Below are 23942 nucleotides of genomic sequence, written 5' to 3' on the forward strand. Positions count from 1 at the left end.
ATCGGCAATTAATGATGCACATATTTTGGTGCAATACGTGCAACTTCACATTTTAGCAGGTCTGACTACATATTACTGATTGGAGCACTAAGTATTGTTGTGAACTTGTGACATCACAGCACTATGTGTAGCATGTATGTGTAGCATGTATGTAAGGACAGCAGAACCTATCACACTACCTAACACCCTGCCCTACATTATATCACTATCTAACCTACACTGACTATCTCCCACTAACTATCTGTATTATATATATGAGCTAACTAACTAACTATCTAATGTAATGACTCAGTAAAGCACAGAGCACAGCAATGACACTGCAGAAAATGGCTGCTGGGGAGGTTCTTATATAGTAAGGGGTAGGCAACTTTCCTATTGGTTGCTAGGGATGTTGCTAAGCTCAGACAGAAGAAGCAGGGAGGGATCAAGGGTTCATCTAGAATATTTGCGAATATGAATATATAGCACTATATTCAAAATCCTTGCGAATTCTCAAATTGACGATACTCGCGATTAAAATTCACGTCCAACACTAGAAACTACACCCCTCAAATTATTCAAAACTGATGTTACAAACGTTGTTAACCCTTCAGGTGTTCCACAAGAATTAAAGGAAAATGGAGGTGAAATTCTAAAATTTCTTATTTTTTTGTAGATTTTTTATGATAATCAATTTTTTCTTGCAACTGTCACGGTCCCTCCTGTGACAGATGTCAGGAGCTCAAGGAGACTGGCAGAGCATTGAGGCATCTAACAGCCTCTTTGATTACTTTTGATTCAGTGTTGTTGATGTTAAAGGGCTTCTGTCACCCCACTAAACTCATATATTTTTTTTGTGTACTTATAATCTCTATCCTGCCATATTGCCATACATTATGTTATTAATAATTTCCGTTCAGTAGATTTAGCAAAAAACTTACTTTTATGATATGCTAATTACCTTTCTACCAGCAAGTAGGGCGTCTACTTGCTGGTAGCAGCCGCAGAAAACCACCCCCTCCTTCTGTTGAATGACAGGGCCAGCCGCGATCTCCTCCTCCGGCCAGCCCTGTCAGCATTTCAAAAATCGCGCGCCTGTGTTGATTCGGCGCAGGCGCTCTGAGATAAGGAGGCTCGTCTCCTCAGCACTCCCTCAGTGCGCCTGCGCCGATGACGTCTTCTCTTTCGGTCACCCGTGACAGCAACACAGTAAAGGTTGACAGCAAAATAAACCACAATATATATTACTCTGTTTCTGCAGTTTACAGAAGTACCCCATATGTGGTGGTAAACTGGGTATGTGGCAGTGGTCAGAAGGAAACTAGCGCCATATGGATTTTGGAGGCAGATTTTGCTAGAATGGTTTTTAAGCACCATTTTGTATTTGAGGAGACCCTGATGTACCCCTACAGTCGTAACCCTCAAAAAGTGACACCATTTTGGAAACTACACCCCTTAAAGAATATATTGACGGAGGTACTGAGCACTTTGACCCCCAAAGCGTTTTACGGAATTTGGAAACACTTGGCTGTAAAAATTAAAAGTTTCGTTTCTTTAGCCCAAAATGTTTCATTTTCACAAGGGGTAATAGGAGAAAAAGCACCCCATAATTACTCATTTTCTCCTGAATACGGCAAGACCCCATATGTAGTGGTAAACTGCTGTGGGGGCACATGACAGGACTCAGAATGGAAGAAGCGCCATATGGCTTTTGAAGCGCAGATCTTGATGGATTGGTTTACAGGTTTTTATTTTTTGAGTGATTGTCTTATGTGGGAGTTCATTTTTTGCAGGATGAGGTGACATTTTTTTATTGAAACCATTTTGGGGTACATAAGACTTTTTGATCGCTTGGTATTATACTTTTTGTGAGGCAAGGTAACTGGTTGTTTTGGCATAGTTTTTTTTTTTTTACAGCATTCCCCTGAGGCGGCATATCATGTGATATTTTATACAGCAGGTTGTTACAGACCCGGTGGTACATAATATCTCTATCATTTTTCTTTTTGTTAAGGTTTACACAGTGAAAGCCATTTTAAACAGAATAAAATCTTATTTTTTTCTTTTTTTTTCTTTATTGGGCAATTGTCTTAAGTAGGGGATCATTTTTTGCGGGATGAGATGATTGTTTCATTGGTACCATTTTGGGCTACATACACTTTTTTGATGGCTTGGTATTACAAATTTTGTGAGGCAAGGTGACCAGAAAATGGCTGTTTTGGAAATATTTTTATTTTTTTATTTATTTTTTATGGCGTTCACTTGATGGGGTAAATCATGTGATATTTTTATAGAGCCAGTCGATACAGATGGGGTGATACCTAATATGTCAACTTTTTTTTTATTTTTTTCTATGTTTCACAATTTTTTTTTACTTTATTTTGGGAAAAGGAGACTTTTTGTTTACTTGAATCTTTTAATTTGTTATTGTGTTAAACTTATTTACTTTTTTTTACTTAATTTTTTTGTTCCACTCTGGGACTTCAACTTTTGGGGTCTGATCCCCTGCACAATGCATTACAATATATCTGTATTGTAGTGCACTGGCTGTAAGTGTATTACACAGTGTAATACACTTATAGCCTGCTTCCTGTGAGATCCAGGGGGCTGGATCTCACAGGCTGACAGGGAAGGCAGTCATAATGCCTAAGGAAGGCATTGGGCTGCCTTCCCAGCCATCGGATCCCCGTCAAAGCAGCGTGGGGACCCGATGGACACGCGGGACCCATCAGCATACTGCACATGCCGCGGTCACCGATGCTGCCACATACAGCAGGGGTCCAGCTATCATTGAGTGCAGGACTCTGGCAGCTGATCAGCATGCGTAGCTGTATGACTCTGGGATTTCAGACACACTTCCCATAACAGTTTTCTCTGTATATGATTACAATTAGTGTTGAGCGAATCAAATTTCAGGATAAATTAATTTCACCGCAAAGCCGATTTTATCTGAGATAGTGTAAAAAAAAATAAAGAAAAAAAAATATATATATATACTTACCTCATCCATTTGTCCGGTGGCCGCCATATCTTGCTTGAAGATCTAGCACAACATCCCGTGTGCAGTGATGTATGACGTCACCACGCGGGGCCACACAAGATTTTGAAGCAGATCTTCAAGCAAGATGGCGGCGGCCAACCCGTTGCAAGCAAATAAATGAGGTAAATAAGCTTTTTTTTATTTTTGATTTTACACTCTGCTATTTATATCAGATGCCGCGATCATGTATAAACTAGGGTTGTTTCGGGTATTGAACTTTCGATACCCAGTAAATACTTTTGTCCCAGTATTGATACAATACCGGGATTTGTCTTTTATCAATACTAGGCTGTGCTGCTGCACAGTCCAGTATCAGAGAACATGAGCGTGTTGCTTTAAGAGCGGCTATGTTCCCTCAGCAGCACGGGGAGAAGGAAGCAGTCTCTCCCTTCCCCCTGTACTGCTGCTGCCGCTGCCACCATTGAGGGCGCGGAGGGGTGGAGGAGGAGTGGGCGCACTGCGCCACCAATGATAACTAATGTTTAATATACAAATACAAGCGTCAAAAACACATTGCCGGCACCATGCCTCTGACAGGCCTCTGACAGGGTGCTGCGATCCGCAGCACTTAACTCCTCAGGTGCCGCAGTGCTCCCTCCCCACCCCGCCCCTAGTATTAAAAACATTGGTGGCGCAGTGCGCCCCCTTTCCCCAAAAATTTTGATCGTTGGTGGCAGTGGCCAAGAGTCCCCTCACCTCCTCTCATTGGTGGCAGTGGCAGTTCCGATCGGAGCCCCAGCAGTGTAATCCTGGGGCTCCTATCAGTTACCATGGCAGCCAGGACGCTACTGAAGCCATGGCTGCCATAATCAGCTCCCTGCTGCTGTGTGTACTATGCACAGGGCAGCAGGGAGAGTGTGATATCCTATTCACCCTTATAAAGCTCTATTAGGGTGAATAGGACAAGGGATTAAAAGATACCAGGTTCTAGCCCCTAAGGGGGGGAAATAGTTATTAAATAAACTGTAAAAAAAAAGTTAAAAAAATTTACCAAAATAGTATAAATCACCCCCTTTCCTAATTAAACAATAAATAAATAAAATAGTACATATCGCCACGTCAGAAAATTCCAAAATATAAAAAAATCTCTTATGCGGTGAACACTATAAAAGAAAAACTGTGCGATTCGAAAAAAATTTTTTGGTCATCTTGTTCTCACAAAAAATAGGATATGACTGTTCTATAATGGGACGGACGTTCCATAAAATGTGGATTGCACGTGGCTTTTTTTCGTGTTTAATTTTTTTCGCGTGGTATCGAGTATCGCAATACTTTTTTATGGTATCGAAACCGAATCAAAATTTTGGTACTGGAACAACCCTAGTATGAACGTGGCATCTGAGAGGTACTATGATGGGGGATAGGCGGCGCCATCACCACTGCCTGTCATTGCACCCACTAATTACAAACAAATGCGATAAGTTATTTGTTACAAAACAATTTTATTTGTAAAATTGGACGAAGCAGCTGAATCAAATTTTTGAATAATTTGCTCATCTCTATTTACAATATACAGCACTGTACAATATACAGCACTCTCATTCAGAGTCTATCTAGCACCTTAGGTGAAAGGGCTTGGTTGTCGCCCCTACCTATTCATTTTCTGTTATTGCACCATTCCAAAAGTGTGATCTGTTGGTCTTTTTATAGAGGACAGGCATAGGTGCCCCTGTTGTAAACCCCAATGAGAAGTGGCTCATGTGTACTGTATATTGTTAGCATAGTCGCAATTTGCAGAAGATGATGCATCCTATAAAGGCAATAATAAGCACCATTCATCTCCTCCCTTGATTTGGTTCTCAGAAAATGTATTCTAGCCATTCATCCTCAGCATAAGCTTTTTAGAAATACAATCCTTCATTATGTGAAATGAAAATGGTAACAGAATAGCAATAACCATGGAATGTTTCCTAAACATAAAATAAAATGTAGCCAAACGCATCAGCTGTGCAGGAGTCATTTACGGATACTGCCCATAATGTACATATTACGCAGATAAATGCCTGCTATGCCATCCTGTTGGCACTTTAATACCGTATAAATTCACAGGAAACCACTTGAATTTGTTTTTTATGATTTGAGATGTGGAACACAAACCACGCAAACACTTCACACTGCAAAGCTTGATTTGATGCATGCTGCAAGTACGTGCATTGAAAAGCAACTCTCTCTTTTTTTTTACTTATGTGATGTGATGAGGCAGGATGGTACATGCAGTTTTCGAGCGTGATGAATTAATATGTTGTATGCACTGCATTCACAAGTGTTTGAATGAATACAGATCAACTCAGGTGAAATGCTTAAAGATGTAGAAACCAGTGTTTGCTCACGAACACCATTAGAGGAACCATATATCTCTCAATCATCTCAGTTCATTGAGTAAACTGACAAGAGCAAGCCTAGGCACGGGGGAAGAAAGTCTAACACATGACAAATGCTTTTTCTCTTGACATGCTGTACATTTTGATAATTCAAACCTGCAGCATATGGCTACACTTATGGAACAGAACATTCTCTTGCATTGCCAATGTTTATTGCATCACTAGGTATAAAGGATGTAGAGAACATGTTTAATGTCACCATTTATCAGAGAAATGGTTATATAGCAGACAAGAAGCTAAAACACCAGGGCTTCCATTAGATGAAAGAAAAAGGTTCCCATTTTGTACAGAGCTCCACCATGAATATATGGTATAAGGGAATGATAGAATTACGAGTTCTGTAAGGACTCCTTCTCTAGTCAGTGAATCACAGACGTCTGTTGCCTATCTTCTTCATGGACAGCACACCAATCCATTCCTATAATGTGTTTGTTCATACATTCTTGTTTTTCCTCTGACCATGAGACATGCATTACTTTGGTTCATGTCGCAGACCAAAAATGCCCATTGATGTCTAACCTGACAAATGGCATTTATGTTTTGTCAATGGTTTTTGGCATTAGAGCATCTGGAAATCCCTTTTTTCCAGCCTAGCAGTTCAGATAATATACAGTTGACACATTGGGACAAAAAATTTATAGACAGACCAACAATAGACCCTTCAGGACATCTTCATCGTCTGGTCAAGGACCTTATCATAGATGTGTGTGTAAGGCATAACACAGGGTTATGATTGGAATTGCTCCCTTCAACCATTTCATCATTATTATATCGAAGGACAATGCTGAGGGGACTTTTGACTTGTAGATCTCTTTAGAAGAGTTGTCCTTAAATCAGCATATTTCTGGACAAAGACATCAATGGTGATGTGGGCATGAACAATGTATAGGCTCCTTGATGTTTAGGATCTTATAGCACCTCCTTCATGTGTCTAGACTGTCCATCCTTTATAATCCAATTTTAATCACTAATTGAAGAGCAAAAAGTGCAGTCATTGGGCCCCTGAGCAACATGCTCTCTTATTCAAAGGTATTACCTACAGGGCCCATTACTTACAAGGGCCCTGTGTAGCCACACCATTTGTTCACATAGTATTCCCAACCCAAGGTGTACAAAAATGTGAAACTCCTTACAGACTTACCTCTTCTTATAGATAAACTTATGCAGCCAAAAGGAGCAATACTAACAACATTTATTTAAAAAGAAATCACCATTTAGTCCATGTTCGCATTTTGCAAATTTCACACCTGACAGAATCTATTATTTAGCTGACAATGTTCATTGCAGGGATGCATTTTGTGTTACTAAAATTAAGAGAAGAAATGTTTCTACATCGGAGTGGGATGCCTCAGCCCCGGGCAGCAGGTTATATGGCTACGTAGATATGCTGATAGTTGCTCACATAGTCTACTCTGTAGACCTTAGCTATCTCTATGATGTAGCAGCTATCCACACGAGTCTATGAACATTACTCCAGTGGTAGCTGTGAATTTTTGTTCATCTACTTTCATGCAGAAGTATCTCTTCAGTCTGAGCCTTGGGCCCACTGGGACAGTTTTTCCAACTTAAGTAATCTACAATAAAGCTTGCAACCTCCTTAAACATGCATATGGTACTTGTCGCAGACACCTATAGAGGCTGAAAAGATTGTGGTCACACACAATGAAGCCTGAGAGGTTATCATTTGCCCCTTAGAAGGATATTAATGCTAAAATGAGTATGACATCTGGTACATTTTTCCAAAAATGCTGTAAAAGTCACTACAATTGACTTCCTTATGTGAATTTGCCTGATGTCCTGATTTCACAAGTTCTGCCCCCTTTTTTTTTCAGTACAGTGTTTTTACCCACCATATGGGGCTTCCTGTTGGAATATGGCCACAGATGGAGGGGCACATTACATGACCAGTCCATAAGTGTCTTTTAGACATGATCAAATCAATTACAGTATATAGGATCAGATTTAGACTTAAAGTCTGTGAAAATTTGGATTCTATAGTATCAGAATTTTAGGTGATTCAAGAATGTTTGGAGAGAGACAACCAGAATGTCATCTACTTTTTATGGCTATTGAAGCACTTTCAGGTTGTGTCAAATCTACTCGGGTCCAAACTGGATGGGATGGTTGATTCCGAATAGAAGTCACAAAAATTCAGTCATCTCTAATGTCCTTCATTGAATAAAGTATACACACCACTGTCAATGCACTAGTTTCTAATGTTATTCAATAAAGCCCACTGATGGATGGGTCTGGTGACTGGTCACATGTCCTTCCATCAGTGGCCTTTTTTCAGGATGGGAGCTTCTTCAAGTCCTTGAAGAGACTGTACTGAAACAAGTGTGTAGAACTTCTGATATCAGGACATTGGCCAGATTATATTATATCATCCTATGAATAAGTCACTTATAGTATGGTTAATAGCACTACGTAGAATTTTCAATAAAGTGAGCAATCACTTTAGTCTGCCTATGGGTCAGGGTGGCACCCTACGATTGTCCACCATATCTTTTAATATCTCTATATCTCTTATTACCACATTGTGTCATCACTGATATAACTTGAGTTGACTGTCATATTTGTCTATTTGTCTGAAACTGTAGAAACTCATCTTTTCTAAATGCAGATCTAACGGGATATATTATGCAGATTATTATGAACAAACATATTGCAAAATGGAAACAAGCAGTGATAAGAAAAACTTACCAATCCCAATGAATATTGCTGCAAATCCCTCTTCCTTCAGAGATCTTATATTCATTCCATGCATTCCCAGGCCCTTGCCCTCAATTACCTTATAAAAGAAAATACATTGCCAATTAAGAAAACTAATGTAATGTAACCTAATAAGGGAGAAGAGTGTTTGGAAACAGAGTACAAACTTTGAAAGCCTGGAGGAGAATAAGACAGGATAGATAAGACAAAGAGGATACATAATATGATTTGCAAACTGCTCATTAAAATGTGATTAGAAAGAAGGTTCTTTTTCTATTTCTAACAATGCACAGTGCATGCAGGGAACAGACATTCAATATCGCTAACCACATTTTAAGGCACAGAAATGAAAACGTTCAAAAGGTTTCTTATATATAGGCAAACAGTTAAGGTAAAATGCTCAATATATAGAACCCCAATCATATATTCATATGTCCACCCACCCATGCTGTCTAAAATTCATATTAAATATGCTGAGAGGGAGAGAACAGGTCAACTAGCGTGCATAACGCTCTGCTGGGAAAAAGACCTGCAATTCAGCTTTCCTTCCAAAAGGAAAGGAAAGCTGGGTGTCTTACAACACCAGCAGTAACAAAGCTATTTTAAGTCAATGCTCAACCTTTTAAACAGGCCTTGGAGCATAACTTGGATATTAGTTAACTCTCTGACAACCATTGGTGTACATTTACGGTGGAAGTCATATTTTTGAAGAAGGAACCCACTCCAGGTTTCTGCTGTTTCACATAGACGACACCTGGGGATAATGTCTGCAATTGGCGATAACACTGATCGCAGACATTTAACCCCTCAAATGCCATGGTCAATTGGGACCATGGCATCTGAGGTGGCTTTCCCCAGGAGTGCTGCACTCCCAGGGCTTGAATAGGTCACCCTCAGGGTGATCAGAAGAGCCATTCATTGTTTGCAATAGCCTGGGTCTCTCTGAAGAAGGCTATGCTATTACAGTTGTAGTTCTTATGGGGGCCTGCAGGTGGTAGAGCTTCATAAGAACATTGCAATGAATTATCATTGCAATGAAAGACAAATTTGCTAAGTAGGGCATAAGCGATCTGAAGATAGCATAATCACATGCCCTAAAGGGGGGCTAAAAAAAAGTTAAAATAAGTTAAAAAAATAAATAAAAATTAAGTTACCCCTCCTTTCCCCATAATAAAAATAAAATAAACAATAATGCCTGAAAAATTAAAGTATAAATGTATTTATTTAGGTAGGCACAGGATAGGGTGAGTAAGTGTTGTGTGTCTGACTGTCATAGCGGCTGGAGCTGTTCCCAAATCACATGTATATAGGCTCCTGCACTGTCCCACAGAGATCCAAAAAGAGACAGTAGACTATTTTTTTTAAGTGTAGGAGTCAGCCCTTTCCCCCTAAAACCTGTTGCAATTTTTCTACAGTTTATAAGCGCACAATAAGTGTATTTTAGTGCATCAACAGTAGCATATTAGTGTATATTAGGGTTAAAGGACCCCTTGGAAGTTCGAGTTCGCTGGGTTCGGCCAAACTTCAGATCAACCCCCCGAATCCCACAAACTTTACTTTATTATTTTCGGTTATAACATTGTTATATTGGAAAATAATAGCATTCGTAAGACAGAATGCAAACCAATATAGCCATTTAGGGGTCAAAAAAACAACAACTCACCTCATCCACTTGATCACACTACAGCAGCTTCTTCTATTTTCACTGAACAGGAGAACCTGCCAAAGGATCTGCGATATGTGTGATGACGTCACCACGTGGGAGAGATAGATAGAAGATAGAAGAAGCTGCTGCAGCGCGATCAAGTGGATGAGGTGATTTTTTTTTTTTTCAACCCCTAAATGGCCATATTGGTTTGCATTCTGTCTTAAGAATGCTATTATTTTCCAATATCACCATGTTCGAACCTGGATTTCAGTGAAACTTTGCATCCCTAGTGTATATTTTTGTCACACCCAGGGAATGTCCAATTGTTTCCCCAAAAACCTGTTTCAATTTTTATGTTGATTATGATTATTAGTAGTTGGTAGGAAATTTTGTGTCCATATTTTACTTATTATCTACTGTATTTGAAGCTAAGACAACGGTTATCTTCAGCAACCATACATTTGCATTTATAAAAGGAGTTTTCTGAGTATTTTGTCTTACTGTATTTGAGTATGGTGCTAACCTGTGGAGGGAAGATCTGTTACATTGTACTTACCCTTGCTCCCCCAATGCGGCCATATCTGTATCCGCTACACTGGCGCACACTGTGGGCTCTTGTGAACAGGAAAGGAAATGGCCACATCTGGTTGGAAGAGCCCGCAGCGGACACGGTGGCTTTGGGGGAGTGAGAGAGGATAAGTACCATGTAAAAGATCTTTCCTCCACAGTATATCACCATACACTGATTAACCCCTTAAGGACTCTGACCAGTCTCACTTTAAGTGCTGATAACTTTAAAATGCTTTGACTTATCCAGGCCATTCTTAGACTGTTTTTTCGTCACATATTGTACTTCATGACACTGGTAAAATGAAGTCAAAAAAATAATTTTTTATTTATAAAAAAATACCAAATTTACCAAATATTTGGAAAAAATTGCAAATTTCCAAGTTTCAATTTCTCTACTTCTATAATACATAGTAATACGTCCAAAAATAGTTATTACTTTACATTCCCCATATGTCTACTTCATGTTTGGATCATTTTGGGAATGATATTTTATTTATTGGGGATGTTACAAGTAGAGTTGAGCGAACACCTGAATGTTCGGGTTCGAGAAGTTCGGCCGAACTTCCCGGAAATGTTCAGGTTCGGGATCCGAACCCGACCCGAACTTCGTCCAGAACCCGAACCCCATTAAAGTCAATGGGTACCCAAACTTTTCGGCACTAAAAAGGCTGTAAAACAGCCCAGGAAAGGGCTAGAGGGCTGCAAAAGGCAGCAAAATGTAGTTAAATCCCCTGCAAACAAATGTGGATAGGGAAATGAATAAAAAAAAAAAATAAATTAACCAATATCAATTGGAGAGAGGTCCCATAGCAGAGAATCAGGCTTCATGTCAGCAGAGAATCAGTCTTCATGTCATAGCAGAGAATCAGGCTTCATGTCACCCACCACTGGAACAGGCCACTGTCAGATATATTTAGGCCCCGGCACCCAGACAGAGGAGAGAGGTCCCATAGCAGAGAATCTGGCTTCATGTCAGCAGAGAATCAGTCTTCATGTCATAGCAGAGAATCAGACTTCACGTCACCCACCACTAGAACAGTCCATTGTCACATATTTAGGCCCAGGCACCCAGGCAGAGGAGAGAGGTCCCATAGCAGAGAATCAGGCTTCATGTCAGCAGAGAATCAGTCTTCATGTCATAGCAGAGAATCAGGCTTCATGTCACCCACCACTGGAACAGGCCACTGTCAGATATTTTTAGGCCCCGACACCCAGACAGAGGAGAGAGGTCCCATAACAGAGATTCAGGCTTCATGTCAGCAGAGAATCAGTCTTCATGTCATAGCAGAGAATCAGGCTTCATGTCACCCACCACTGTAACAGGCCACTGTCAGATATTTTTAGGCCCCGACACCCAGACAGAGGAGAGAGGTCCCATAACAGAGATTCAGGCTTCATGTCAGCAGAGAATCAGTCTTCATGTCATAGCAGAGAATCAGGCTTCATGTCACCCACCACTGGAACAGGCCACTGTCAGATATTTTCAGGCTCCGACACCCAGACAGAGGAGAGAGGTCCCATAACAGAGATTCAGGCTTCATGTCAGCAGAGAATCAGTCTTCATGTCATAGCAGAGAATCAGGATTCACATCACCCACCACTAGAACAGTCCATTGTCACATATTTAGGCCCAGGCACCCAGGCAGAGGAGAGAGGTCCCATAACAGAGATTCAGGCTTCATGTCAGCAGAGAAAATTGGGAATTGTATTTCAACCCAGAACAAAAACTGTGCTTTGACAGACACTAAATAACTTGACCAGCTAAAACAGTAATGACAGATTTGGATGAATATAAATGTGAGGCCTATTTTTTAGGCGCTGGGTGACAGGTATACGTTTAATCACAGAATTAGACTTGGATCTGCACTGTAGCGTGTGTGTGAAGTTCTTGAGAATTACCCTATCAGCACCTTGAATCTAATATACCCTTTTAGGGGTAGATTTAAAGTAGGCCTGATACAGCAGAAACCACAAATTTTGAGAAGTGCAAAATTGGGAATTGTATTTCAACCCAGAACAAAAACTGTGCTTTGACGGACACTAAATAACTTGACCAGCTAAAACAGTAATAACAGATTTGGATGAATTTAAATGTGAGGCCTATTTTTTAGGCGCTGGGTGACAGGTATACGTTTAATCACAGAATTAGACTTGGATCTGCACTGTAGCGTGTGTGTGAAGTTCTTGAGAATTACCCTATCAGAACCTTGAATCTAATATACCCTTTTAGGGATAGATTTAAAGTAGGCCTGATACAGCAGAAACCACTAATTTTGAGAATTGCAAAATTGGGAATTGTATTTCAACCCAGAACAAAAACTGTGCTTTGACGGACACTAAATAACTTGACCAGCTAAAACAGTAATGACAGATTTGGATGAATATAAATGTGAGGCCTATTTTTTAGGCGCTGGGTGACAGGTATACGTTTAATCACAGAATTAGACTTGGATCTGCACTGTAGCGTGTGTGTGAAGTTCTTGAGAATTACCCTATCAGCACCTTGAATCTAATATACCCTTTTAGGGATAGATTTAAAGTAGGCCTGATACAGCAGAAACCACTAATTTTGAGAATTGCAAAATTGGGAATTGTATTTCAACCCAGAACAAAAACTGTGCTTTGACGGACACTAAATAACTTGACCAGCTAAAGCAGTAATGACAGATTTGGATGAATATAAATGTGAGGCCTATTTTTTAGGCGCTGGGTGACAGGCTCAACTTGCCCCTGATGTAGTATATGGCCAAAAAATAACCACACTATTGATGGTTAAATGCACTTGATGACAGCTTGACCCTGATGTAGGATATAGCCAAAAAATAACCACACTATTGATGGTTAAATGCACTTGGGTGACAGGCTCAGCTTGCCTCTGATGTAGTATATGGCCAAAAAATAACCACACTATTGATGGTTAAATGCACTTGATGACAGCTTGACCCTGATGTAGGATATAGCCAAAAAATAACCACACTATTGATGGTTAAATGCACTTGGGTGACATTCTCAGCTTGCCTCTGATGTAGTATATGGCCAAAAAATAACCACACTATTGATGGTTAAATGCACTTGGTGACAGGCTCAACTTGCCCCTGATGTAGTATATGGCCAAAAAATAACCACACTATTAATGGTTAAATGCACTTGGGTGACAGGCTCAGCTTGCCCTGATGTAGTATATGGCCAAAAAATAACCACACTATTGATGGTTAAATGCACTTGATGACAGCTTGACCCTGATGTAGGATATAGCAAAAAATAATCACACTATTGATGGTTAAATGCAATTGGGTGACAGGCTCAGCTTGCCCCTGATGTAGTATATGGCCCTGATTCTGTCGTTTACAGAAACACCCCATATGTGGTCGTAAACCACTGTATGGGAACACGGCAGGGCCCAGAAGGAAAGGAATGCCATACGGTTTTTGAAAGGCAGGTTTTGCTGGACTGGTTTTTTTGACACCATGTCCCATTTGAAGCCCCCTGATGCACCCCTAGAGTAGAAACTCCATAAAAGTGACCCCATCTAAGAAACTAAACCCCTCAAGGTATTTAAAACTGATTTTACAAACATCGTTAACCCTTTAGGTGTTCCACAAGAATTAATGGAAAATAGAGATACAATTTCAAAATTTCACTTTTTTGGCAGATTTTCCATTTTAATAATTTTTTTCCAGTTACAAAGCAATGGTTAACAGCCAAACCAAACTTACTATTTATGGCCCTGATTCTGTAGTTTACAGAACCACCCCATATGTGGTCGTAAACCGCTGTACGGGCACACGGCAGGGCGCAGAAGGATAAAAAGCCATACGGTTTTTGGATGGCAGGTTTTGCTGGACTGGTTATTTTGACACCATGTCCCATTTGAAGCCCCCCTGATGCAACCCTAGAGTAGAAACTCCATAAAAGTGACCCCTTGTAAGAAACGACACCCCTTAAGGTATTCAAAACTGATTTTACAAACGTCGTTAACCCTTTAGGTGTTCCACAAGAATAAATGGAAAATAGAGATACAATTTAAAAATTTCACTTTTTTAGCAGATTTTTCATTTTAATAATTTTTTTCCAGTTACAAAACAGGGGTTAACAGCCAAACTAAACTCAATATTTATGGCCCTGATTCTGTAGTTTACAGAAACACCCCATATGTGGTTGTAAACCGCTGTACGGGCACACGGCAGGGCGCAGAAGGAAAGGAATGCCATGCGGTTTTTGGAAGGCAGGTTTTACTGGACTGTTTTTTTTTACACCATGTCCCATTTGAAGCCCCCCTGATGCACCCCTAGAGTAGAAACTCCAAAAAAGTGACCCCATTTTAGAAACTACGGGATAGGGTGGCAGTATTGTTGGTACTAGTTTAGGGTACATATGATTTTTGGTTGCTCTATATTACACTTTTTGTGAGGCAAGATAAGAAGAAATAGCTGTTTTGGCACCGTTTTTATTTTTTGTTATTTACAACATTCGTCTGACAGGTTAGATCATGTGATATTTTTATAGACCAGGTTGTCTCGGACGCTGCGATACCTAATATGTATACTTTTATTTTTATTTATGTAAGTTTTACACAATGATTTCATTTTTGAAGCAAAAAAAAACATGTTTTAGTGTTTCTATAGTCTGAGAGCCATAATTTTTTCAGTTTTTGGGAAATTACCTTGGGTAGGGTGCGATTTTTGCGGGATGAGATGACGGTTTGATTGGCACTATTTTGGGGTGCGTGTGACTTTTTGATCGCTTGCTATTACACTTTTTGTGATGTAAGGTGACAAAAATGGTTTATTTAGCACAGTTTTTATTTTTTATTTTTTACGGTGTTCATCTGAGAGGTTAAGTCATGTGATATGTTTATAGATCCAGTTGATACGGACACGGCGATACCTAATATGTATACTTTTTTCCCCCTATTTTTTACAATTTTTTTTTTACTTTATTTGGGAAAAATTACACTTTTGTTTATTTTTACTTGAAACGTTTCATTTTTTGGGGGAAAAACTTTATTTTTTCAACTTTTTTTTCACTTTATTTTTCGTCCCACTTTGGGACTTGAACTTTTGGGGGTCTAATCCCCTTTACAATGCATTCCAATACTTCTGTATTGGAATGCACTGGCTGTATGAGTATTACTCATACAGCTTCCTGCCTGTGAGATCCAGGGCGCTGGATCTCACAGGCTCGTCACCGGAAGGCAGCGCGATGCCTCAGAAAGGAATCGCGCTGCCTTCCATGCCCCTTTGCTTTTGATTTACAGCTGATAGCTTTCTGCTGTTCAGCAAAGCCGGACGAGTGTGTGTGCGTCAGACGTTCACGTGTGCGGCTGTCAATCAGAGGTGAAGGAGCAGGGAAAGGGGGTGTGGTTTTCCTGACTTGAATCGAGGAGGCCGCTGCCCCCTTGACTTGAAAACTCTGCTGTTACAGAGCGCGTGCAGGGGATTAAAGTTTGTTTTTCAAGATTTTGGTGCATCTGGCCGGAGGAAGAAAAGGATCTTTAGGAACATACTGCTGGCTACTTTAAGGTAATGCTGGTGGTTTGGGAGGTGTTTTTTTTTAGGCGTCAGGTTCCCTCTAAGACTTAATAACCCCTATATCTGGCGGTGGATCTGTTGAAATTATGAAGTGGCGCCAGCCTCTACAAAACTTTGGCGCATCCAGCTGTCTTACATTTTGATCATTTTCTACGCCTAAAACAGGTGTAGAAAATGATGAATGAGACGTGTCTGCCGGACTCCCCCTTCTCCGCCTGCGCCATGCCCACTTTTTTAGATCTGCCGTAAACATAGAGAAGTTACAGATTGCGGCACAACTAACTGTTGCGCTGCAATTGTATTTCTGGATAATAAATGACTCTCAATATTTTTTACAGGTTCTATGCATAAACTTAAATTCCTTAAACTATATTCATTATTCACTGTGCATTTTATACGTTATCCTTCAGCTTTCAAAGCTAAAACTGAAAATATAGAGATACAAAATTAGGTTGGTGATGTACTCTGGCATGATTTGTTTTGAATAAGACCATTTTAGCTTTTTGCATTTTTTGTAAGCCATATCTACAATTTCCTCTTGTTACTGTCTATCTTCTGTGGTTACGTCAACTGTTTGCACAGCAATGAAATCCTGGGGAGCGGAGGAAGCTGGGGTCATGGCACAATAATGGAAATATGTGGAAATTTACTGCAAAAAGCAAACATCTCATTACTGTATGGCTGCTAGGAGGCTGCTAAAAGCCCACTGTGTGCAATTTTAAAATTTTTGAGAATATAAAGGAGCTCAATCCTGTAAGTATCCGGTACTTTGTGCATAGTCCACAAATGAGATGATAGTGCCTTGATGCCCTGATTTTGGATGTAAAGTCAGCGAATGATTACATTGTAAATGTATGTATGAACCTAAATTCAGATATTCAGATATTTATCAGAGGTTTACAAGTCTATTAGAGAATTCATCTCTGTCCTTTATACTTTCTCTCTTTTTATGATCCACTCCTGATTTTGGCTTCTAAAACTACAAGCAGAAACCTGACCATGTGGCATTAAACCTTTAGACTAAACAACAGCAGAAAGTATACGTATGGCCCAAATGTAATGCTGTGATTGCACCTTCTCTGGTACAAAATGTTACATCACGGTTTAGACATATTTATAAAAACAAAATCCAAAAATAATAATCCACTGCACCTGATTTGAGAAGCGGACGTGGCTTAGTGGAAAAATGGGACAGCCTAAGATGCAACAATATAAGATCAAATTAATTTTGTGGCAAACCAATATGTGGTAAAAAGTTAGACAAAAGTGTATAAACCTGCACCAAGTTTATCATCCAGGCTGAGTCCCTGTGATAAATTTGATGCTTCTTTGGACTGCCTGTTTACAAGGTTTACATTTTAAACAGGATTAGTAAATCTGCTCTGTTGTATGCTTTAGATTGCATATATTTAATTACATGTTCTAAAGTGAAACTTAAAGGGAGTATGTCACCAGTAGTGATGAGCGGCAGGGGTCATATTTGAATTTGCGATATTTCGCGAATATTTTATAGAATATTTGGTGAATATTTGCAAATTCGAATATTCGTTTTATTCTACGATTTTTTTACTCGAAAAATCAACAAGGTAATGATTGCGTAATATGCAAATTTTCGTAATGCAAATTTTTCGTAATACAAATTTTTATCGCAAATTTTTCAATTGCCGAGCAAAAACATGATTCCTCCCTGCTTCTTGCTTGTGTGCCAAGGTGTCATAGCACTATATTGAATATATTAGTTTTTTAGAATATTCGTAATATTCTAAAACAAGAATATATAGCAATACAGCGAATATTCCAAAAAAAACAAATGTAGAGCAATTTAGCTAATATAGTGCTGTAATCTTTTTTTTTAATAGTTGTAATTTTTTTCCAAACTGAACTTCAGATGAGAAAAAAATTACAACTATTAGACAAAGAAGATTATAGCACTATATTAGCTATATTGCTCTATATTCGTTTTGTTCGAATATTCACTATATTGCTATATATTCTTGTTTTAGAATATTACGAATATTTAAAAAAAAAATTGATATTCGATATAGTGCTATATATTCGTTTTTTAGAATATTCATCATTTTTCCCATTTAAAGTCATGATTCCTCCCTGCTTCTTGTTTGTGGGCCAATGAGTCATTGGCCCACAAGCAAGAAGCAGGAAGGAATTCTGTTTTTACTCGGCAATTAAAAAATATGCGATAAAAATATTTCACTATATTCTAAATATTCACGAATTTTCTAAGTACCTATATTCGCGATAAAAATTTGCAATTCGAATATTCATGATCAACACTAGTCACCAGCGACCTCCCTCTCCACCTGTTTGCATAGACACATAACTATAGTTCACTTGATGAAACCTCAGTTTTTCTTTTGTTGATCAGAGGCTCCATTCCCAAGTTAAGAAACATTTTCCTAATCTGTAAATTAGGCATTTACTGCAACTAGGGCGTCACAGTTGCTCCTGTTGCACTCAACCTTCCCTTCTTTCCCCTCTCTGCTTCGACACTACATAGCCCTGACAATCAAAGCAGGGAGGGAGAGGCTGACTACAGAAAGGAGAGGAGCTTTGGTGCAACCAGAGCAACGGTGACACCTTATTTGCAGCAAATCGACAAATTTACAGATTATGAAAAAGTATCATAACTTGGGAATGGAGCCCCAGAACAATAAAATAAAAACAGTACTTTAATCAGGTGAACCACAGCTATGTATCTATGCAAATTTGGATAGGGAGGTATCTGGTGACAGATTTGTTTTGGGGGTATTTACGAGATTGTACCCTACTAGCCATTTCAGTGAGCAGGATAACCATCATGTAGAAACTGTGAAACAGATTCCACCTCAGAATATACACTACATAATTTAAATCCTAAAGTTAAATACCACCCTGTTACAGCTGCCAATACCCTAAAAGTAGACTAGAAAAGTCCCTCAATGTAAATTGGCAGAAACCTTATTGGTTTGGACAAGTGAATAATGATGCTATTTGCTTGGATAGCAAAAGTTAAAGGGAATGCATCACCTATAATTTTTCTCTGCCAGTTAAAACCAGATAGTGACTCATATTATTTTGTAAAATTATTATAATTTTTTTCTAATTATAGATTTTTTAATTCTATTTCCTTAACCGCCTCACGTCCGCCCATAGGATATAAACGTCCTATGGGTGGACGTCTATTTCTGACAGCACGTTTTAAAACGTCCTGTCAGAAATAGCAGCTGCACGCTAATCGTGCAGCTGCTGATCGGGTTGCCCGCTGTCAGTGACAGCAGGGCAACCCTAAGACAAGGCAGGGACAGTTCCCAGGTGTCCCTGCCTTCACGATCGCTGCAGACACAGCGCTCACCGAGCGCTGTGTCTGCAGAGAAGGAAGCGCTGTGCGCTTCCTGTTCCGGCCCGGCGGTCATGTGACCGCCGTGACCGGAGAGTGCAGGAGCTGTGTGAGGTCTCTCAGAGACCTCGATCAGCCCTGCTGTGAGGCTGTACAGCGCTGGATTGCTGCTGTACAGCCTCTATAGGGGTGCATTTGTCCTGTAACTGGGGCTACTATGTCAGCCCCAGTTACAGGAGAAATCAACAGTGTAAAAAAAAAAAAAAAGTGAAGTAAATGTCCCCCAGAGGTCTTGTATGACCTTATGGGGGACGAAAAGTGTAAAATAAAATAAAAATAAAATAAAGGGTTGAAAAAATAAAATAAAAAAAAGTTTCACATGTAAAAAAAAAAAAAATCCCAAGTAAGGAATAAAAAAAAAATTAAAAATAGAAAAAATAAAATAAAATAGACATATTTAGTATTGCCGCGTCCGTAAAAACCAGCTCTATAAAAATATCACATGACCTAACCCCTCGGGTGAACACCGTAAAAAATAAATAAAAAAAACTGTGTCAAAACAAGCAATTTTTGTCACCTTGCATCACAAAAGGTGCAACACCAAGTGATCAAAAACGCGTATGTCCCACAAAATGGTACCAATAAAACCGTCACCTCATCCCGCAAAAAATGAGCCCCTACATAAGAAAATCTCTCAAAAAATAAAAAAAACTATAGCTCTTAGAACATGGAGACACTAAAACATCATTTTTTTGGTTTCAAAAATGCTATTATTGTGTTAAAGTGAAACAAATAAAAAAAAGTATACATATTAGGTATTGCCGCGTCCGTAAAAACCAGCTCTATAAAAATATCACATGACCTAACCCCTCGGGTGAACACCGTAAAAAAAAAAAAAAAAAAAACTGTGTCAAAACAAGCAATTTTTGTCACCTTGCATCACAAAAGGTGCAACACCAAGTGATCAAAATCGCGTATGTCCCACAAAATAGTAGCAATAAAACCGTCACCTCATCCCGCAAAAAATGAGCCCCTACATAAGAAAATCTCTCAAAAAATAAAAAAACTATAGCTCTCAGAACATGGACACATTAAAACATAATTTTTTGGTTTCAAAAATGCTATTATTGTGTAAAACTTTAATAAATGAGAAAAAGTATACATATTAGGTATCGCCACGTCCGTAACAATCTGCTCTATAAAAATGTCACTTGAGTGAACCCCTCAGGTGAACGCTGTAAAAATAAATAAATAGAAACTGTGCTAAAACAACCAATTTTTTGGTCACCTTGCCCCATAAAGTGTTATAATGAATGATCAAAAAATCATATGTACCCAAAAATAGTACTAATAAAACTGGCACCTTATCCCCTAGTTTCCAAAATGGGGTCACTTCTTGGGAGTTTCTACTGTAAGGGTGCATCAGGGGGCTTCAAATGGGACATGGCATCTAAAAACCATGTGGAGTTCCTTATCTTCTGCGCCCTGCCGTGTGCCCATACAGCAGTTTACGACCACATGTGGGGTGTTTCTGTAAACCGCAGAATCTGGGTAATAAATATTGAGTTTTGTTTGGCTGTTAACCATCGATGTGTTAAAGAAAAAAATTGATTAAAATGGAAAATCTGCCGAAAAAGTGAAATTTAAAAATTTGATCTCCATTTTCCTTTAATTCTTGTGGAACGCCTAAAGGGTTAACAAAGTTTGTAAAATCGGTTTTGAATACCTTGAGGAGTGTAGTTTCTACAATGGGGTCATTTATGGGGGTATCCACTATGTAGGCCCCACAAAGTGACTTCAGACCTGAACTGGTCCTTATAAAGTGGGTTTTGGCAATTTTCTTAAAAATTTGAAGAATTGCTTCTAAACTTCTAAGCCTTCTAACGTCCTAAAAAAAAAAAAATGACATTTCCAAAATGATGCCAACATAAAGTAGACATATGGGGAATGTTAAATAATAAATATTTTATGAGGTATCACTTTCTGTTTTAAAAGCAGAGAAATTGAAATTTAGAAAATTGTGAATTTTTCAAATTTTTGGGTAAATTTGGGATTTTTTCATAAATAAAGGTGAAATATTTTGACTCAAATTTATGACTATCATGAAGTACAATGTGTCACGAGAAAACAATCTCTGAATGACTTGGATAAATAAAGGCGTTCCAAAGTTATTACCACATAAAGTGAGATATGTCAGTTTTGCAAAATTTGGCCTGGTCAGGAAGGGGGCAAAGGGCCCAGATGGGAAGTGGTTAACATCATTATGGGGGCAACCATTTTGCGTGCATTGTTCCTAATAGCTAGCATGAGCCATAGACACAATGAACTGGACCTCATTGACTTCTGTGAGAGAGTTTTTTTAGGCATGCTCTGTGAACTGTGCAGAGGTCAGGAGGGAGCAAATAAGCTGTGATATCAGCCGTTGTTAATGGTGGATCCTTTGTTATCTACATGTGTATGTATAGGTGATATAGGTCATTCTAATACTGTCTGTGATGATAAGGAGATGACTGCTAAAAAAAAAGGGGATCTGTACAGACAAATAAGTGATTCCTATTTTTAGGGCTAGAGGCCAGTGCAACTAGAGGATTTTAGGATTTTTTTAAGTATAGATAGAGACATGGAAAATTAAACATAACCACTAGTGTTGATCGAGCACCAAAGTGCTCGGGTGTTCAGATGCTCGATTCGAAAACCTCGGGATGCTCGGGTGCTCTACTGAGCACCCGAGCACAATGGGAGAACCCGAGCATTAAACCAGGCACCCCCTGCTCTGAAGAGGGGAGGGTGTCTGGTTCATAGGAAAAGGTCAGAAATTGATGGAAACACCACTGAAATGGTTCGGGAACAGCATGGGGAGGATGTCTGCATGCATCTTGGACTCCCAGGTGACTGCTGGGAACGATGTTGTCCGAGGAGTACGCCACTTTTCCAGACTGACAATAATACGCACAAAATCAAAGATAAAATCGATTTTAAAGGAAAAACTGTTAGAAGACATTTTTTATTGTATATTTACTTGCATATAAAGTGCAAGAGATGACAAAAATTACAAGGAAGAGGCACTCCGATACAACCTGTATATCACATAATGGAGGGCCTCATTCACACTGTGGTACAATTGTACAGGTAGTGGGACTCCTACACTCATAAAGCCTATGCACTAAGTGAATGGGCTGCTAAAAATTACAAGGAACCGGCACTCCAATACACCCTTTATTACACATAAAGGAGGGCATGAAACACCCTTGAAAAATTATGATTAATGGCTTGCTGGTGACCCTCTAACACATTACGGGTGAGGGCCTGCTGCTGAGCTGACCATCTAAAACATTAGGGGTGAGGGTCTGCTGCTGAGCTGACTCTCTAAAACATTAGGGGCGAGTGCGTGTAGCTGATCTGAGTATCGAAAAAAATTATGGGCGAGTGCCTGCTGCTGAGCTGACTATTGAAAAAATGATGGGCGAGTGCCTGCTGCTTAGCTAACCATTAAAAAAAAATATGGGCAAGGGCCAGCTGGTGAGCTGACCCTCAAAAACATTATATGCGAGGGCCTGCTGGTGAGCTGACCCTCTAAAAGATTGTAGGTGAGGGCCTGCTGGTGAGCTGACCCTATAAAACATTATGGTTGAGGGCCTGTTGGTGATCTGACCCTCAAAAACATTATATGCGAGGGCCTGCAGGTGAACTGACCCCCTAAAAGATTGTAAGTGAGGACCTGCTGTTGAGCTGACCCTCTAAAACATTACATGTGAGGACCTGCAGGTGAGCTGACCCTCTAAAAGATTGTAGGTGAGGGCCTGCTGATGAGCTGACCCTCTAAAACACTATATGTGAGGGCCTGCAGGTGAGCTGACCCTCTAAAAGATTGTAGGTGAGGGCCTGCTGGTGACCTGACCCTCTAAAACATTATATGCGAGGGCAGACTAATAAGCATGTTGATATGATGGAAGAAGAGGAGGAGGAGGACGAGAAAAGGAAGCTTGAACCATATACCATTTTTTGTGGTGGAAGGGGTGCATAGGAATACAGTGTATTCACTATATTATAAAAAACACATTTGAAGTGCCTTTATGTTCAGCCGCTTTCCTCTGGTGAGTAGAGAAGTCAGGGGCAATTCAGGCTTTTTGTTAATTTTTTGTTAAACCTGTCAGCATTTTCAGTTGACAGACGGATGCGCTTATCAGTTATTATGCCCCCAGCAGCACTAAATACCCGCTCTGACAAAACGCTAGCGGCAGGGCATGCCAGCAAAAGCATATAGAGCCAGTTTGTGGCACGTGTCCATCTTTGACACCCAGTAGTTGTAAGGCACTGAGGGATCATTGAGGATGCTGACATGGTCTGCTACGTACTCCTTCACTATCTTCCAAAAAAATTTCCTCCTTGTGACTCTAGGCCGCACATCAGGATGAGGGTGCTGGTGGGGTGTCATGAAATTGTCCCAGGCTTTGGAGAGTGTTGCCCTGCCTCTGTTGGAACTTCTGTGTGCTCCCCTCGTCTCCACTCCTCGGTTGCCCAAGGAACTACGTACTCTGCCGCCAGCATTGTCAGCTGGAAATTTTTGGAGCAATTTTTCCACAAGGACCTTCCATGGGTACTACCCTCTGTAGCAGAGGCAACCGTCTCCTGCTCCTCCACCTCATCATCATCATCCAATTTGAACTGAGAAGACAAACTGAGGGTGGTCTGGCTATCACCCTGTGTAATGTCTTCCCCCATTTCCACCTCTTCCACATGCAAAGCC

At 39.8% G+C, this 23942-nt stretch overlaps 1 protein-coding gene across 2 annotated transcripts in view; it reads right to left on the minus strand.

The window, feature by feature from the left end:
• Positions 1 to 23942, minus strand: part of DPYD (dihydropyrimidine dehydrogenase) — a 1571083-nt gene that overhangs the window by 1042076 nt on the left and 505065 nt on the right. For both annotated transcript variants that reach the window (XM_040406865.1, XM_040406866.1), the window contains exon 8: positions 8104 to 8191. In XM_040406865.1, the coding sequence (XP_040262799.1) occupies positions 8104 to 8191 (88 nt within the window). The remainder of the gene's footprint in view (positions 1 to 8103; positions 8192 to 23942) is intronic.

The sequence above is a fragment of the Bufo bufo genome, chromosome 9, assembly GCF_905171765.1.
Source record: "Bufo bufo chromosome 9, aBufBuf1.1, whole genome shotgun sequence".
In the NCBI taxonomy this organism is placed as follows: Eukaryota; Metazoa; Chordata; class Amphibia; order Anura; family Bufonidae; genus Bufo; species Bufo bufo.